Source organism: Protopterus annectens, chromosome 2.part2 (assembly GCF_019279795.1).
Source record: "Protopterus annectens isolate FY-2018-M chromosome 2.part2, PAN1.0, whole genome shotgun sequence".
NCBI classification, from domain to species: domain Eukaryota; kingdom Metazoa; phylum Chordata; order Ceratodontiformes; family Protopteridae; genus Protopterus; species Protopterus annectens.
The window spans coordinates 972,522,024-972,540,342 of record NC_056730.1 but is presented as its reverse complement, the minus strand read 5'-3'; the positions used below and the strand labels follow the sequence as shown (position 1 = coordinate 972,540,342).

At 39.3% G+C, this 18,319-nt stretch overlaps 1 protein-coding gene across 1 annotated transcript in view; it reads left to right on the top strand.

Annotated features, from left to right (window-relative positions):
* Positions 1-18,319, top strand: part of FER (FER tyrosine kinase) — a gene marked incomplete in the record, with an annotated part of 3,568,968 nt that overhangs the window by 1,916,027 nt on the left and 1,634,622 nt on the right. Inside the window, 1 exon segment of the mRNA XM_044064275.1 lies at positions 13,802-13,924. Within this exon segment, the coding sequence (XP_043920210.1) occupies positions 13,802-13,924 (123 nt within the window).

Below are 18,319 nucleotides of genomic sequence, written 5' to 3'. Positions count from 1 at the left end.
CATATCACTAGGGGAATTGATGACAGCACCCAGCTTGCAGTCATCTGCAAACTTGTCAGCCATAGCCCACTAGATTTTGCCTGTACCTCTGACAAGTGTATCCCAAACAACAGAGGCCCCAAGACCGATACCTGGGGTACACTGCTTGTTATGGATCTACTACTTGAGGTGACTTCCCCTATTTTGACTAGGTGGGTTCTATCAGTGCACTTCCCACATTAAATTACTGGTTTTATTACTGTTTACCTGTGTCTCCCAGATCCTTTCACTGCTTCATTTCCAACGTACTCATTTCTTCTAGTCAGCTCTTGTGCTCCCTTCCTTCATTCCAAAATTTTCCATTGAAACTCTGGAAAAAGTTTCCCAGGTACAGTCTCTCTGTGGTCGTTATTATCAGAAGAACATGAAGCAGAATCTTTTTCTGTTTCACAGCTCAATTTTTGTTGGACAGATGTTTGTACTTCCTCCTCAGGATGTAGTTCATCAAAAAATGATTTTGTCCCTCTAGGGAAGAAAACTTTGAAGAGAGCTGGGTTACAGCAGTTTGAGTCGAACACAACATGTTGAATCAAAAGGTGCTTCAACTAAGTATTAGTTTAAGGATGTGTGCACACAACCAAGTAATAGTTTAAGGGTGTGCACGCTTAGGCAGCTAGCGTATTCTACTTTTTTTATTTTTTATATTTTTTACACTAACAGATTTGTTTGTTTTTCAATTGAATTCTACATGTTATAGGTCACATTAAAGGTGGGAAAACTTTTGAAATGATTTATTGTGGTCTCATTTTTTTATATCACAAAAACCTGCCATTTTAACAAGGGTGTGTAAACTTTTTATATCCACTGTATGTCCTCTTTCATTAAATTATTGGAGCCACTAGTATGTTGGTCATGTAATGTGGTTTTCTGTGTACTTGACAACTTCAAAAATCACATGTGATAAGAGGGTCTTAGAAAACTGCGCAAAGGGCTTAATGAAGCCTGAAAATATAAACATACCTCCAAAATAGGTACAACATGTGCAGGGGAAACTGAAGCCTGAAAATAGGATTGTTCCTGCAAAATAGGGACAGTTGAGAAATCTGAAAGTCAGATGCATCAACACAGAAGAGAAAACTAGAAATTATAAACTAAGTAAAACATGTAGGAATTTTACAAGTTTGCAAATAACTACAACACTGAAAGGGTAGATTTCTATGTTGTCACTGTTACATTAAACATAATGAGTAACAAAAGGAAAAAGGCAGAAATTAAAAATCTTCTGACATTTGCCTTTGGAATCCAAAAGAGAATGCAGTGTGGGAACTAAGGCAGATACTGTGCACTGAGCAGGTAAGATTATTTTCTCCTTTCCTAATAAATTTCTTAAGAATATACATAAAAACACAAGGTATGATTTAAAACAGGAGGATGTGGTTGAACTGCAAGTACTTAAATTTATATGAATGTCAGAAGCTAGCCCCTTGTTAATGTACCTAAAATGATAAAATCAGTAGAATTGTGTAAAGTAGCAAAATACTGTAGAGAAAATGGTTGTTCTGAATAAGTGACAGTGTTGCAGTGTCAGTAGCACAACAGGTAGCACACTCTCCTTGGGTGCAGAAGGCTGTGGGTTCTTTTCTCACACCAGGTAAATTGATTGGTCAAACTGCACTGTAGCATTAGGGGGGGTACTGCTGAGAAGTTAAACCAAAGCCCATGTGCTTGAGTTGCTGGTAGCTTTGGTAGATGTAAAAGATCCTATGGTACCTGTCTAAAAGAGTAGGGGAAATTCCACGATGCCCTGGCCAAATTTCCCCTAGTAATATAAATGGCCCCTCAGGCTAACCCTGAAAAGAGGCTACTAGCATTGTGGGACTAATCTGATCAACAAAATGATAAATAAAATAAGTAAGTGGAACTTGATAATTTCTTTGAATAAGGACACAGAAGCAAGAGTAGTCAATGTGTATGCATTAATTGTATGACTAAACTGAAATTATACAAGTGTGAAGGTGCTTGTCTAAAAAAATCCATTTAGAGATGTGATTAACTGGATACTGTAAGCTGGAATTTTTTACAGTCTTTTCTCTCTGTTGTCTGTCAGTCATCAACCCCCCCCCCCCCCCGGCCATTTGTAAGTGTTGCTAAGGAGGGGAGGGTCATACCGCTTAACTGTCCAGATTTTCGCCTGATAGTTTTGGTGTGTTACTCACAAAATCTGTTTTTTTTTTTTCTGACAAGTCAGTAAGGATTTGAGTCATAAATAGTGGCATACATTTGCGTTTCAGGTTTCATATTCTTTAGAAAATCATGTAATTCTAGCAACTTTATAAGCAATATTTAAAATTTGTTCCTATTTTTTAGGCCTTTGTCATCTCATCCCCATTGTTTTAGGCTTTGTCCAGTTTCCTTGCATTAAGAAGTTGAGAGGGATGGGGAGGGTCATCATTCAGACAATTGTCAGGGGTGGTTCAAGATTTTAACTTGGTTTCCTTGGCTCTGAAGCCAAGTCATAGGGGAGTGAGTGCAAGCAAGTGAATTTCTTACCAAGCAGCAGTGCTCAATCTCTGAGGCATGTGCAGTGAATTCCCCATTCACCACCAGCGAATTAGCACCACCTAATATGCCTCCCGGTACACATAAACCTCACCCTTCCAGGGAGAGTTGAGCAGGACTTGCCCCTTTAACTCTGCTCCATCCCTTCCTAGATCTTCCATTGTGGGGCCACTAATCAAACACCATTTGCATGTGTGATAGTTGGGAGTCTGTTCCATACACCACATAACCAGGCTGTTTTTTGTATTATTTTTCTTTGAAAAAAAATTAAGGTTGTGGTGGTATTTTGTTGTATGTAAGATGCTTTGTAAGACATATTCAAGTTTCTAAGGACTGAAATTTGGTGAAGAAAGGGAGCTTAATTATGCACATGCAATTATTAATAACATTAATAATTGTGGATGTAATCTATTTTAGTTGTTTTCTTATAGTTGTTTCATAATGCAGAAGCAGGCAGATGCATATCTTTTTAGTTAAAGTTTACCTTGTTTGAGTTTCAGGTATTTCTGTATCATCACTGATGAATTTATCTTATTTGCTCATATCAGTTGAAATGATGCATGATTGTGCACGCTGTATGTATTTACATTATAGAGCGCATGAAGTTTACGTCAGGCAAGGGTTTTTTAATGCAAGTCTCCTTTCTCCCTTATCCTGTATAGCAAAACTGGTTTAAAGGCAGCATTTTACCTATATGGACTTCAGAACCATTTTGTTTTTAATTCTGACTTTACTTTCTGGAAGCCTACTAATTCAGGTAGTGTTTGAAATGTAACACTTTTGCTTATTTTCAGTACAGTAATGTGCAATAACTCCAGTGTCTGATGATGTCATTTTCATTATTTCCTCAACGTATGGGTCTTCGATCCAACTTGGCCAATCTCTTTAGATTCTTGGATCCGACTCTCAGACACCTCCCTTTACCCATATTGCCCCTTACTTGCCAGATTACCTCAGATCTCATTTGCTGCTCTAACGATTTGGTCGGGATTGCATTCTCTTGAGCTCTAGGGTGCCTTGTTGGGTATTGTGAATAAAAATAGAATTTATTTTCTTTTCTATTTTTTATATTTATTATTCATACCTGTTTAGCTGTCCTTCCTTTACTCTTCTTTACCTTTGGTATACCATTTAGGTAACCTTTTGTACAATTGTTAGTACTAGGCCTTCTTTCTGTACCTTTTAGGCATTCTTTCTACCATTTATTTTTCGTACTTTCTTTCCATAATAAAATTAAAAAAATCTCTTTGTATACAATAGCTTGTAGAGTTCTTCTCTTCTCTTTTCCTTCAATTACTGTTGTTGGCTGGTGTTTGGTCGTTGGTATGGCTGACAAGCCTGCTGGTTTTAAAAAGTTCACTTCCTGTGGGCATAAGATACCCAATTCTGATACTCACAGGGATGTTGTTTAGACCCTTTTCACTTGCAGTTATCTTGTGAGATCTGTGCGGGCTTTAATTCGAGGGCGATCAATGACAGGTGAAATAAATTGGTCCTGAAGGGTCTTCTGCCAGCTTCATCTTCCTCTACTGCTTCTACTTCTGGGACTCAGACCCCTGTAAAAAAAAGCAAAGGTCATTGAAACCTAAGGAGCAGAGTAAGCACTCTCCTGCTCCTGCTCCCACTTCGGAGCCACCTTCCAAAGTCAAAAAAGTGTCAGATTTGACACCTTCAGATCCAAAAGCCTCTGTGGTGAAGTCTTCCCAGATCTGGAGCCCTAGATTTTTTCCAGAACCAGTGATTGCTAGACTTAGCTCTCTGTTTTTACAGGAGACTACTAGGAAGTTTTCCCACCCTCCTTCAACGTCCTCACTCAGGTCCTCTTGTAGTCTTTCCACGGCATATGTGGACAGGATGATGAGGAAATTTCTTAGAGCTCAAATCCAGATTGGGGTTTTGCCGGTTCCATCTCCCATCTGATCTGTGAGCCTTCAGCTACCGTCACACCCCATAGTAACTACTTCTGTCTTCCAACCCATAGTTTTGGGGCCTTCGGATCTGAGAGCAGTGAGAGTTGAAGTGTTGGATCCAAGGATACCACCTTTTTCTCCATATCCAACTTTGTTCCTGACCCATTTGATGCTGATTCCCCCCTAAGCAGGATGAGTCTCGTAACCGTAGCGTTGGCACCAGATCTGGGGTGCTGACTGACTCTAGTGTTTTTGGAACTATTGCTTCCCCTTGGAGCCTTGGTGCTGGACAGCTCGGGTCCCACTTCCTTCTTGGAGGGGAGATCCGTGAGGAGTTGAGAACTGGCTGTGCTGAGAGCTTTTGCTCCAGAGAGGTTAGTTTCTACTTCTCCTGGACACTGTGCCTTTGAGATAGTGGAGAGGGTTTTCTCCTGTCCCAGGGAATCTTCTGCTCTTACTTCCACTTCCTTGGAATCCTATACCAGTTTCCCTAATAGATTTGAGCTCGAAGTCTCATCACCCTTCTCCAGAAGGACAGCCAGCCCATAAGAGCTTCCAGACAGTTCCTGTTCAGAAACTCTGTCTCTTCCGATACCTCTCCAGAACATCCCACTGAGGAAGTCCACTGGAAGAGAATGTGCAAGAGGAGGCACTTAGATTCCCCACAGGCATCTTTAACTAAGGACACAGATTTTGATGAGGGGGAAGGGTCCTCACCTGAGGATGCCTTCTTCAGAGACATTTTAGAGATCCTGCGCTAAAAAGGTGATTTGGCCTCCCAAAGCCCTTCCAAAGAGGAATCGGTGTTTCTGAAAGCCTTCAGATCTGGCCCATCTATGTCTTGTGTTACTCCTCCCCCAGTAGATGATCATATAGATCTTGTCTCCCGCCGGGCATGGAAGGAATCGGATACCATGGAGCCTATCCCCTGCTGACTGGCTAAGATTTTAGGAGCCTCTAAAGACATTTAGTATTAGAGTAAGGGAAAACCCTAAAGATGCTATGGTTGTGGCAGCAGCCAACAGAAAATGACCTAGTCAAACAGCGTTCCTCTATCCACCCTCCTAACAGAGAGTCTAGGGAGTTGCACAGATTTGGAAAGTGTGTTTATGCTTTGGCGACCCTTGCCTTGCATTTGCTCAACTTCCTAGTATATTTTACTAGATTACAAAAAGGATTTAAATAAGTCTACCCAAGGGTCCATGTTGGCAGAGGAAGAGAAAACTTACTCCTCCCTGCTGGCCACCCTGCAGTCTATATCCAATGTGTCCGTGAGGTTAATATCTCACACTGCTGATTCAGGCATAGCCATAAGGAGACATGCCTAGATGAGACTGTGTGATTTTGTAGAGCCCTTTAAATTCTCTTTCATCCATGCTTGTTTTGATGGATCTTCCCTGTTTGGGCCCGCAGTCAAGGACACACTTTCCCACAGTGAACAAGATGGAAAGACCATGTCTGCTGTTGGAATCTTTTTCTCTACCTCACAAAGATCTTTCTCTAAGAATCAACGCGGTAGTAAAAAGATGTGGTTCCAGAAATCTCAAGGACATTTTCATGACTCGCATGGGGGTTTTTCTCCTAGAGGCAGAGGGTGAAATAGTAACAGAAGATGTCATGCTTGCAGCAAAGGGGGGTTTGCAAAACCGAGGGTCTTGGGAATCTTTTTTGGAAAGGCCCTATCAACGCTCTTGAAAGGTTGCATGACTGTTCTTTTCTGGAGGCAGTCAGGGAGTGCATTCCTTGCAACTAAATGCCTGGACAGCCATCACAGGAGATTCTTGGGTGCAAAGGATCATATCCAGAGGCTACTTCATTTCCTTTTCACAAAACCCCTCACAAAAGAGATATCTTTCCGATGTTCCACCCAGTCATAGGGAGTTAGCAGTATTTGAAATCCAAAAGCTACTAGAAAAGGATTCATCCAAAAGGTCCCACCAGAACAAGCAAGATCCAGAACTTACTCAAGGGTCTTTTTAGTGACAAAGATATCAGGGGAAATGAGACCTATTCTAGATCTTAGTTATCTAAATCAGTTTGTGAAGAACTATATTTTATCTCTTCTACAGAAGGATGACTGGATGTGCTATGTAAATCTACAAGATACGTACTATCACATCAAAATAAACAGGCGCTCTCAAAGATATCTGTGCTTTTGGCTGGGCGCCAGTTATTACCAGGTCATGCCCTTCCCTTTGGTCTCATCATAGCCCCCAGGGTGTTCAAATGCATGGCAGCGGTGGTAGCTTATATTAGACTGCATGGATTCATAGTGTTTTCTTATTTAGATGACTGGCTGTTTCTGCACCAACCTAGCATCTCCTAGAGAAGGCCAGGGATTACTTACTGTAGTTCTATCTGTTCCCAGGGATCAAAGTAAATCTCTCCAATTCCCAACTTCAACTAATTCAAGTCTTGGAGTTTGTAGGAGCTCGTCTGGGCACAGCCAGACAGTTTGCATTCTTACCTCAGAGTAGAAGTAATTCCATAAGATTGCATGTCAGACAAATTCTAGACCATCCCTATTCTCCTGCGAGGCTGGTTCTTCAAGCCTTGGGTTCTATGGCTGCAGCAATTATCCTATTACCCATGGCTAGTTGTCACATGAGAATTCTCCAGTGGACTGTCTCAGTACAATGGTCGATGCTTCGGCATCCGTTAAAGTTTCCTATAAAGATTTCTCAAACTGCAAGGATTCCCTACATTGGTGGATCCAGTCCAACAAGCTTTTGTCAGGGACACAGATATATCTTTCCTCCCCCCAAAGGCCACACTTACTATGGAACCTCCCAATTGGGGTGTGGTGGGGGGCATTCATTGGGATGGACTGTTCAGGGTACGTGGTCTCCAGAAGAGACCAATTTGCATATTAACATCTTAGAGATGAGAGCAGTCCTATTAGTATTGCATGCCTTTCAGAACTCTCTCACTCTAGGTACGATTGCTTTCCAGGCAGACAGTTTGTCAGTAGTTTGGTAGACCAACAAACGGGGGGAACCAGATCTTACCCCCTTTGACGAGAAACAATGAGTGTGTGGCAGTGGATGATCTCCTCCAACCACTTTCTTATAGCAACACACATTCCGAGGAAATCCAGCATCTTAGCCGTCAAGCTCAGCAGATCCATCCTGATGCCACACAAGTGGTCTCTTAATCCTGTAGTGATGGAAATGATGTTTTGTTGCTGGGGTCAACCTTGCTGTGACCTCTTTGCCTCTCCCCTCAACAACAAGTGCAGCAGGTTCTTTGCCCTAATTCCCCCTCAGGGGGAGTCACAGAGAGATGCCCTAGTCCACATTTGCCCCCCCCCATCTCCTGTATGCTTATTCCTTCCCTTACTTTAATACCAAAATTGATCCAGAAAGCACATTTGTTGAAGAGCAAGGTAATCCTCATTCCTCCCTTCTGCACTTGGCATGCGTGGTTCCCTTTTCTGTGGCCTTCTATGTCCACCTTGGACACTGACCCCCAGTCCACATCTCCTAACGCACCTTTTGGGAATGATTCATCCAGACATTCAAGGTCTCAAGTTATGCACATGGTTTTACCAATTGCAATGGTGGCTAGAAAGTCCAATTCATCAGCTTTTATTCTCCTGTCAAAAGCTTTCTACCAGAAAGATTTACAACAGTAAATGGAAGAGATTTTCATTTTGAGCGGAACAAAGAAAGCTGGATCCCTTTACAGCTCCAATTCCTGCTATATTAGATTTTCTAGCTTCAGTTTTTCAGGACAATGCCAGTTTTTCCACTGTTAAAGTCCAGTTTGCAGCCATTTCTAATTACAACATAGAGCATAATGCCTTCCTCCAGCTTCCTCTAAAATTTGTAAGGCTTTTCTGAAGGGTTCTCTTCTGCTTAGACCTCCAGTAAGAGACCCTACTTCACCCGGGGATCTTACTGTCTTGTTACAAACTTTAACTCAGTCCCCCTTTGAACCTTCAGCCAAGTCAGACCTGAAAATTCTCTCGTGGAAATCAGTTTTTCTTGTTGCTATTACATCAGTAAGGTGAGAGTTTCTGAACTCCAAGCACTTTCTTCAAAACTGCCTTATTTGTTTTTTTGCAAAGACAGAAAGATATTATGTACAAACTCTTCCTTCCTGCCAAAAGTTGTTTCTGAGCCAAACATGAATGTAATAATCAGTTTGCCAGTCTTTTTCCAAAATTTGACGATAAGGGAGAATACGTGCTATATCTTTTAGATGTGCACAGACAACTTCATTTTTACCTCCACAGAAAAAAAGGATTTCGAAAACCTGATCAACTGCTTGTGTTTCCTTTGCTAAAGACAAATTGGAAAAACTAGTATCTAAAGTCACTTTAGCTAAGAGGATAACAGATTGCATTTCCTTTGTATATTTTCTAACAGGTTTGTCTTAACTAACTCTCCAAAGGCTCAAACAAAAAACAGAGAGTCTTCCGGGTTATAAAGCCCTTTACTGGTATCTCTTGGTACCTCGGCTAATAAGCTTTCAAGGGATAATTAATGCACCAGAAACACAGTCCATATATACCATATCAATCAACAATTAATTAATTAAAGTAACACCCAAAATTGCAAGTGATACACCAAATTTAAAGTGATACCTCAAATTTACAAAAACAGTGATAGTGCCCAGATATTTCCCAGTTATACACTCAAGAGAAATACATTCAAATTTGTACTTTTAAATTAACCTCCAGGTTAAGACCTGAAGGAAATAATGTGTTAAAATTAATGATGACCCTGGTTCTAGAGCCAGTAACTTGTCCCTATGCAACTCCCCATGTTGGTGCATGGGCTTGGCTAGTAGACTGAAAAATAAAGAGGAGTCTGATCCCCCATGGTTAAGACAAAAATGATAGGCAACTGGACTATCCAATCTCCTGTGCCTGATGTCCCCCATATGCTCCAAAATGCGTTTTTTAACTTGTCTCTTGGTCTGTCCAATGTACCACTTACTCGGAGAGCAACCACATCCCACAATATAAACCACTCCACTAGAGTGACAAGTGAAATTCTGCATAGCTTTATATACTCTGTCATTAATCTTATTGCCATGTAAATTCCTTACCTCAGGACAAACTTTGCATTTGGAACAAGGGACACAGCCTATCCAACCATCACTACCTACCTTATTGTTCTTCCTATTAAGCAACTGCTTCAAATTCAAAAATCTTCTATGTGAAAAAATTATGTTTCTGGAAACACACCTTTAGTCATATCCCCCTGCACGATTATAGGACAAAACTTTCCAACTAAATTCATTAGTATATCAGAAAAGGGAGAAAACCTGCTAACAAAAAACAATCTATCACTTTCCTCATTGTGAAACCATTCCTCTTTCTTCCTTTTAGTGCCAACATTGCCCCTCTGATGAATACCTAAGACTTTGTCCTCTGTCTTAACCAACAAGTCAACCTGATAACCCCTAGACCATATTTTTATCAGATGTATTGTTGAAAATGCGTTTGTATTCTCCATACGGTAGTGAATCCAATAGGTGGGGGGGGGGGGTGCATACTTGAGGCCAATAAAAAATTGTTAGCCGCAGTTTCTTTGTGGTAAGGTCTGAACTTGACAGATTTATCCCGTCCCACATAAAGTTCCAAGTCCAAGATCTGATTCACCTCTCTGCTGGTCTTAAAAGTAGGTGACAACCTAAAGCTTGTTCCCTTCCAAATTCACCATGAATTCCTCAAACTGTCCCATTTCTCCTTTACATACAAAAATCAAATAATTTATATATCTCTTATAGATGATTACACTGTTAGAAAAAAATTTGTTATAAATTAACTTTTTCTGAAAGAAATTCATGAATATAATAGCATAAGAAGGAGCAAATGAGGCACCCATTAGCGGTGCCTCCCTTCTGTAAAAATAACTCATCCTCAAACTCGAAAAAATTGTGTGTAAAATTAAACTCCAATAGTTGTAAAATATAACTAGTTCTAGGGCCCTCACCCAACATTCTAGCTATGGCTTCCATACCCAATAAGTGACTGATGCTGGTATACAAAGCCTTGACTTCCACACACTCCCAATTAAAATGTATTTTTATTATTTTTAATTAAAAAGTTTTAGGTATTCATTAGAGGGGCAATGCTGGCATTAAAAGGGAGAAAGAGGAATGGTTTCACAATGAGGAAAGTGATTGTTTTTTGTCAGCAAGTTTTCTCCCTTTTGTGATGTACTAATGAATTTAGTTGGAAAGTTTTGTCCTATAGTCGTGCAGGGGGATATGACTAAAAGTTGTTTCCAGAAAACATAATTTTTTCACATAGAAGATTTTTTTAATTTATAGCTGTTGCTTAATAGGAAGAACAGTAAAGTAGGCAGTGGTGGTCGGGTAGGATGTTTCCCTTGTTCCATATGCAAAGTTTGTCCTAAGGTAGGAATCTACATGGCAATAAGGTTAGTGACAGAGTATATAAAGCTATACAGAGTTTCACTTGTCACTCTAGTGAAGTGGTTTTTATTGTGGGATGTGGTTGCTCTCCAAGTAAGTAGTACATTGGACAGACCAAGAGACAAGTTAAAAAATGCATTTTGGAGCATATGGGGGACATCAGGCACAGAAGATTGGATATTACCTATGTATATCTGTGTGTGTGTGTGTGTGTGTGTGTGTGTGTGTGTGTGTATATATGTGTATATATATGTGTATATATATATATATATATATATATATATATATATATATATATACATAGTTACCTATCATTTTTATCATTTTTGTCTTAACCATGGGGGATCGGATTCCTCTTTATTTTTCAGTGTACTAGCCAAGGCCATGCACCAACATGGGGAGTTGTATAGGGACAAGTTAGTGGCTCTAGAAGCCAGGTTCATCATTAGTTTTAGCACATTATTTCCTTCAGGTCTTAACCTGGTGGGTAATTTAAATGTACAAATTTGAATGTATTTATCTGAATGTATAACTGGGAAATATGTGGGACAATATCATTGTTTTTGTAAATGTGAGGTATCACTTTAAATTTGGTGTATCACTTGCAGTTTTGGGTGTTACTTTAATTAATTAATTGTTGATTGATCTGGCATATATGGATTGTGTTTCTGGTGTATTAATTATCCCTTGAAGGCTTTTTAGCTGAGGTACCAGGAGACACCAGTAAAGGACTTTTTAACCTGGAAGACTCTTTGTTTTTTGTTTGATTTTTGCTTGTGTTTTTGTTATCTCCAAAGGCTCATTCAGCTAGATCCATAGCTACAGCATCTGCTTTTTGGGCCAGAGTGTCATTTGATGACAATTGTGCTGCAGCCACTTGGTCCATTTTCCATACTTTTATTGCTCATTACAAGTTGGACATCATATTCAGGAACAGGGCTCCATGGTTCTTCGGAATATCCTTCCATGAGGGCTACTCAAGGTTATCGTAGCTGGGGGCTCTGTCTCATACATTGAGGAATGAATGAAAATGATAACATCAGATATTAAAGTTTTATACTCACCATAACTATGCATCTGTGCTGTCTATTTTCATTCTTCCTCAACTCCCCACCCTCCTTCCCACTATCCTTATTCTAGTTATTTATTTATTTAATACTTGTTTATTTAACATTTGTTTACCAGGAAAGTCCAACTTGGAACGAGCCAATTTTCAGCAAAAGCCTGGGGAGAAACACTCCAGATACATGTCTTTGTAATGTGGGAGTAAACTGGAGCACCAGGAGGGAACCCACACAAATGCAGGGAGGATATGCAGACTCCACACAGAAGGCACCTCAGACGAGAATTGAACCAGAGAACCTCTTGATGTGAAGCGGCAATCCAAACCGCTGCACCACTGCATTGTGCTTATCCATTGGGAGTGATCTGATGAGGTATATGGGAACCATTATTTCCAGTTTCAGCCCCTTCTCTGTCTCTGTCCTGTTTCTTGTTATAACTATAATTACTAATCTTATAAGTATTTATGCCTTGGCAACAGCAAACTCGATCTGAGGTACTCTGGCGAGTAAGGAGCATTATGGGTAAAGGGAGGAGTTTGAGAATCTGATCCAAGAATCTAGAGAGATTGCTTGAGTTGGATCCAAGGATCAGATCCGAGACCCATACATTGAGGAAGAATGAAAATGGACAGCACAGATGCATAGTTATGTTGAGTGTCTTGTCTTTCTGCTTTTCCCGGTTAGGGGTCACCACAGCGGAACTCCGGTCCGCTAATGATTGGCAGTGGATTTTTATGGTGCCGAGGTGCCAGCCCAACGCCCAACCTTCAAGGAAGGCACACTCATTCACGCACGCACCTACCTGCATGTCTTTAACTTCACTCGACCGTGGAGAGGACTTGCAGACTCCACACAGAAGGCACTCCAGCCGAGAATCGAACAGAAGAACCTCATAGTTATGTTGAGTACATAACTTTAATTTTGTAGAGTTTGACTCTTATTTTGTAATTAGCTGTACAGAGATTTATGTTATTTTTAAGCATGTTTTGTATATTTATAATAATTCAATGGGTCAGTGCAAAAATAGTTTATCACACTTATAGGTTATAATTTTAAGTACATTGTTTGTAAAAGAAAATTAGACCTATACAAACAGGAACATAAAGCGTAAGTTGCTGTAATTTTCAGGGTTTGTAGGAAATCCAATGACTATGCCGAAACAGAAATAGAACGTGTTATTTTAGAAAGTGCTACACTTGTTGATGGCTGCCTGCTCCAGAATATAACTGAACATGGCACTTATTATGCTCTACTTTACTGCTAAGTTCCTGTCTGATTTTCTTGAAGGGGGGGGTGACCTTATATCTTCCCTAGGGAATGTCCAGCTACTCCATGAGTCTGATTGGAAGACTGTCACCAGCCTGTGGCTAAATCCCATGCATCTATGGATGCACTGTAAGCATGTTTTGAGTATTTTTGGTTATAATGAATACTGTCATGCAACTTCACTTTTCTGGTTTACTTTCAAGGCTGAGCCAAAGTTTAAAGCTGATCTTCTAGTAGCATTATTACATCAGCTATAAATATATGCCATCTGGTTGCTAGAGAGTAGTGCTGATTATTTATCTTTAATATTTAAAGGTACACTTACTTTGACGGTGTTTCTTGTATGCCTGTTGAAACCTGTTGTATCTACAATGCTTTTCTTTGCTTTTCCAACTCTTCCCTTGGAAATGGCTAGTTAAAGTAAACAAGCCTTATTCATTGTTGCAAAAAACATACATTTTTGCTAAAGTAAATAAATTAATTAATATGTGTACAGTTTTGATTTTTTTTCAGTTTTAAGTGCTAACAATATCTAGTTCAGATTGATATTAGTTTAGATATAATAACATGTTTAGCAATATTTAATATTTTCTTCAGGTTGTATTCCTAATTATTCTTTACCTCTTCATTTAGAATCAATATCGATTTGAAGGCACTGGATTTCCAACAATTCCTCAACTTATAGAGTATCATTATACAACTAAACAAATAATTACCAAAAAATCAGGTGTTGTGTTGTTGAATCCTATTGTTAAGGTATGTACCTTAAGTGCACAGTGCATCTGTGGCAGTTTTATTTTCACATCTTAGTCTGCAGTTGCTTTTCAGAAAAGTTTTTATTTATTTAAGCTTACGTTTTCCATGAAATGCTTATTATTAATACTTTATTTGGGCCTGTAGTTGGTAATCTACAATATCAACTCACTTGAAGACATTCTCAGTAGGCAGATCATTCTTTGCTGATGTGGTTGGTTAAAGTAACATTGCAGTGACATGAACTGTCTGCAGATGTAGATTTTATGGTTGCAAGGATTGATGGCTGAAGTTTTTTTTTTTTTTTTTTTTTGGTAGCAGTTTTATCAGACTAGATAAAGATGTGAAATCATGAGAAATGTATTTCCCCTGGTGGGACAGAACCATTTAAAAAAAGCACCCAGGAATGTTGGTAACTTGCTGGCTGTTTATGTAGTTATGAATGGCTTTACAGTAAGAAAAGCGGTGATGTCCTTCTATTTCACTGTTGCAGTTTTCTTAATATGAGGGATCCTCTACCAAGGACTGTCCAATTTTCAGCCAGTATACCAAGGCCTGTCCTACGTATGCTCCCCATGCAAGGTGTAGGGCATAAAGGTGTTTCAGCAGGAAGACCTCGTAACCAAGTAAAACGCTGCTCACTCAGTTAAAAGCAAAGTATTTTAATATATCCCAGCAAAGCAATACACAGATAAGGAACTTTCAAAAACTTCGATGGTTAAGCGCTTTCATCTGCTACCAACAGATTTCATCAGAACCATGAAAGCCCCAAAAATACAACAATAAATAATATTTTTGGCGCCAAAAGATGAATTAATTAAATAATTTCTATTAATCAGAGATGCAGTAAAATAGTATTCTATAATCTTAATGAACCAACATGTTCTAACTCAAACACAACTGTTATACATATAGTACCTTATAAAACTGTTTCCAAACAATATAAACAATTCATGCAGAAATATATAATATAAAATAAAATACATATAATGCAACTACTATGATGTGAACATATATAATGAATTTGTTGTGAAAAAGTTATTCCTAAGAAAGCATATGGTGGTGTAAAATATATTAAAAAGTCTTGAAAAGTCCTTAAAAAAGTTCTTAAAAAAGTTCTAAAAAAGTTACTAGAAGCTAAAAATAACTCAAAGCCTAAAATAAACGACTACTTTGTGAACTAACAAAATGCCTATGTAAAATGTATAAAACAAAGCACAATGCAGACGGAATATTATATTTTATGTATGCATGCATATAAATACCACTGTAAATTTATGTAAAAGTACATACTATCAATATTTGATTATAAAACTAAATATAAACCATGTTATAGATTTAATTATATAACTATAATAATATGAAATAATTTAATATACTCATAAAAATATGTATGTTAAAAATTCTTATTTAAGCAAAAAATTATTGCAAGAAATTGTAACAAGAAATATCTTATAAGTAAGGAAGAAAAAATATATTTAACTATCCATTATCAAGAAAGGTTTGATACTGATGTGATCATTGATACCAGGTTTGGTCGTAGCATTACAAAGTATTTGCCATTTGCTCTCTAAAGCAGCTAAAAAACATTTCCAATTTCCTGTAGTAGATGTGTGATCAATAATGTCAATAATAGTAAAACGGAAGGAATGTTCAACACCATTATCCAAAATATGTCTGCTGAGTGCATTGTTAGGATCCTGTTTCCTAATCCTGTAAGTGTGTTCATATATTCTAGTCCTCAGTTTCCTCTCCGTTTTTCCAATATAATAAGCGTCACATGCTACACAGGTGGCGATATATACTACTGTCGAGGTGTTACAATTTCCCCCCTTTACGTTCTAGGGCATAAAGGTGACATCAGGAAGTATCATCCTCAGAATCTCTTAGCCGCCAGTCTGAACCTCATCTTTGATGGTCTGTCTGATTACCTGAGTTGTTGCTGGTTTACCTAGTTGTTCAGGTAAGTTCCCATTGTTTTTTTTGTTTTTTTTTGGCTTATCCTTTTTTGCTTACAGCATTTGTGTTGTCATGGGGTTTCATGTCATCCAGAAAGGGTAAATGCTAGTATGGGAAACAGATTCCCCATAAAGACTGTCACGAGCAGTGCTTGCTTTGTTTAGGAGCTTCTCATGACCATACCTCCTGTACTGTTTGTCAGCCTTTTGTTCCAAAGACCTTACATAGTTGTCTTTCATCCTTTGCCAGTTATCTTGAAAACCAGCATCTAAAGCTTTTAGTGAAATACACTATGGAAGGTATTTCCTGGCCTGAGTGTGAGCCGTCTTCAAAAAAGAAGGCCACAAAAGTCAGGTAAGATTCTTTGGCTGTGCCTTCTCCACTGAGGTTGGTGAAAGCCCGGAGGGTCAGTCTGGCTTCGGGGCTGGATTCCTCTGCTGCAATGGGTTTGGAGGCCGGCATGGATCTGGATTCTTGCACGCCCTCAGAGGCCTCGCAGATGTCCACTTCGGACACTCGAGGGAACCATGGCTGATTGTCACAGAAGGGCCTAAGGGAGTTCCTCAGGTACTGGTTAGGGAGGAAGTCCCGACTATGATTATTGAGTGTAGGGAGGCATCGGAGCCTTCTACATTTCATAAGCCAGACATCCTTTTAAAAAAGAAGCAAAAGACATATTTCATGTGATGTTGTCCTATCTCACCTTCATTCTTTACTGATGGTTTCAGAATCGATCCTCATTTCTGACTCGGATGCTTTCAAAAGCTCGAGGTCCCCAACTAGCTCGTGGCTTACTCCCTATCCCACGATGCTCTCTGGAAATCCCCAGATCTCATTTGCTGCTAAACAGATCAGGTGTTTCCTCAACTGGCTCTGGCTAAGTTGGATCCTTTTTTCTTATATATATAACTATTTAGCTTGTTTGCTTCTGAAACTTTTGTGTGATTACTTATTAGTGCTTTGGCTATGTTGTTCACCATCTAGACTGTGTCCGCTGCTTACTATTGATCTCTAGGATATCTGGGGTCATCGTTTTTCATTTTAAGGCTTACAGTCCACCCCTATCCCGTTTCCTGTCTGTGTGATTAATATTTTTACATTATTGTTACTATTATTAGGATTATTCATAGAGTAGTATTGTAGGAGTGTGTGTGTGTGTTTTATTAGAGTTCAGCTTGTTTAAATTTAGAGAGCGACTCCGCCCTTTTACTTGGCCTGTGCTTCTGAGACGTCAAGTGTGTTTGGTAGTTGAAACTTTTAGTGTTTAGCCTGTAATTTGTAAGGTTTTCTTCTTGTATAGTGCCAAACCTTGGATATTTTCTTGTATCCTTCTTGGTGTGCAGTTTTTTTCTGCTGTTCAGTTTGTTTACTTACATATATATATATATATATATATATATATATATATATATATAAAACTTAACCCTTTTTCTCTCTAACCAGTTAGTTTAACTTAGAGAGCAGTCTTTAGCCCATTTAAGTTACAGGGCTTTCCCACCTGTTTTTCCTGTGTGCTGTTTAAAAATCATATATACATAGATAGTATAGGTTGTTTGGTGTTGCTTAGTTGGATTTGCTATGTCTAAACAGTTTAAAGAGACTAAAACCCTCTGGGTTCAAGAAATGTTCAAAATGTTCTCAAAAAATGTCTTTGACAGCCATTCAGAGTGTGTGTACTGCCTTGGAGCAGTACACTTACAAGAGTCATGCTCTATATGCCACTGTTTCAGTTCAAGGTTTCTCCTTGAGAGAAAAAATAAACTTATTCTAAGAGGACTACTAAAGACTTCTTTTTCAGAATCCTTAGAAGAAGGTCATAGTACTTCAAAGAAAAGCTCTTCCCCTCCTCCTATATCTGGTAAGTCAACAAAAAGATCTTCATTCTCTTCGGACCAATCTGGACCTTCACAAAAAGTTTCCAAAATGTCATTGGATCCAAAGGCTTTCAGACCTGAGAAACTATGTACCTCAGCTCCATCTGTTTCAGAGCCATTGGTGTTGCATACTCGGAGCCAGTCCCCTGTTTTGGAACTGGTGTCTCCAACCTTAAGGTCACCAGTTTTGCAGAAATCTATGTCTCCTAACCCCTCCTCTCGATCCTTCAGGAGTTTGACAGAAGATGATGTGGATTGTGTGGTGCAGAGGTTTTTGAGTACACCAGCGCTAGCAAAATTATTATCGCATCTGACCCAGAAAGTTTCAGAGATGAGTGGACCAACCCCATCACTATCGATTCCTCCTCCGACCCACCTCGGGGCTTTGAAGCTGGAATGCGTGGATCAGATTGTTGTGGAACCGTCAGTGCTGAGACCCGCCTCAGGATCTATGGCCCCGACCTCTGCTACGACTTCCTTGGTGCCCTCTGAGTTCAGGGGGAGCAGACGCTCAGGTTTGGGGAGGACAGTCGGATCGGACACTTGTTGGATCCAATCTTGCTTC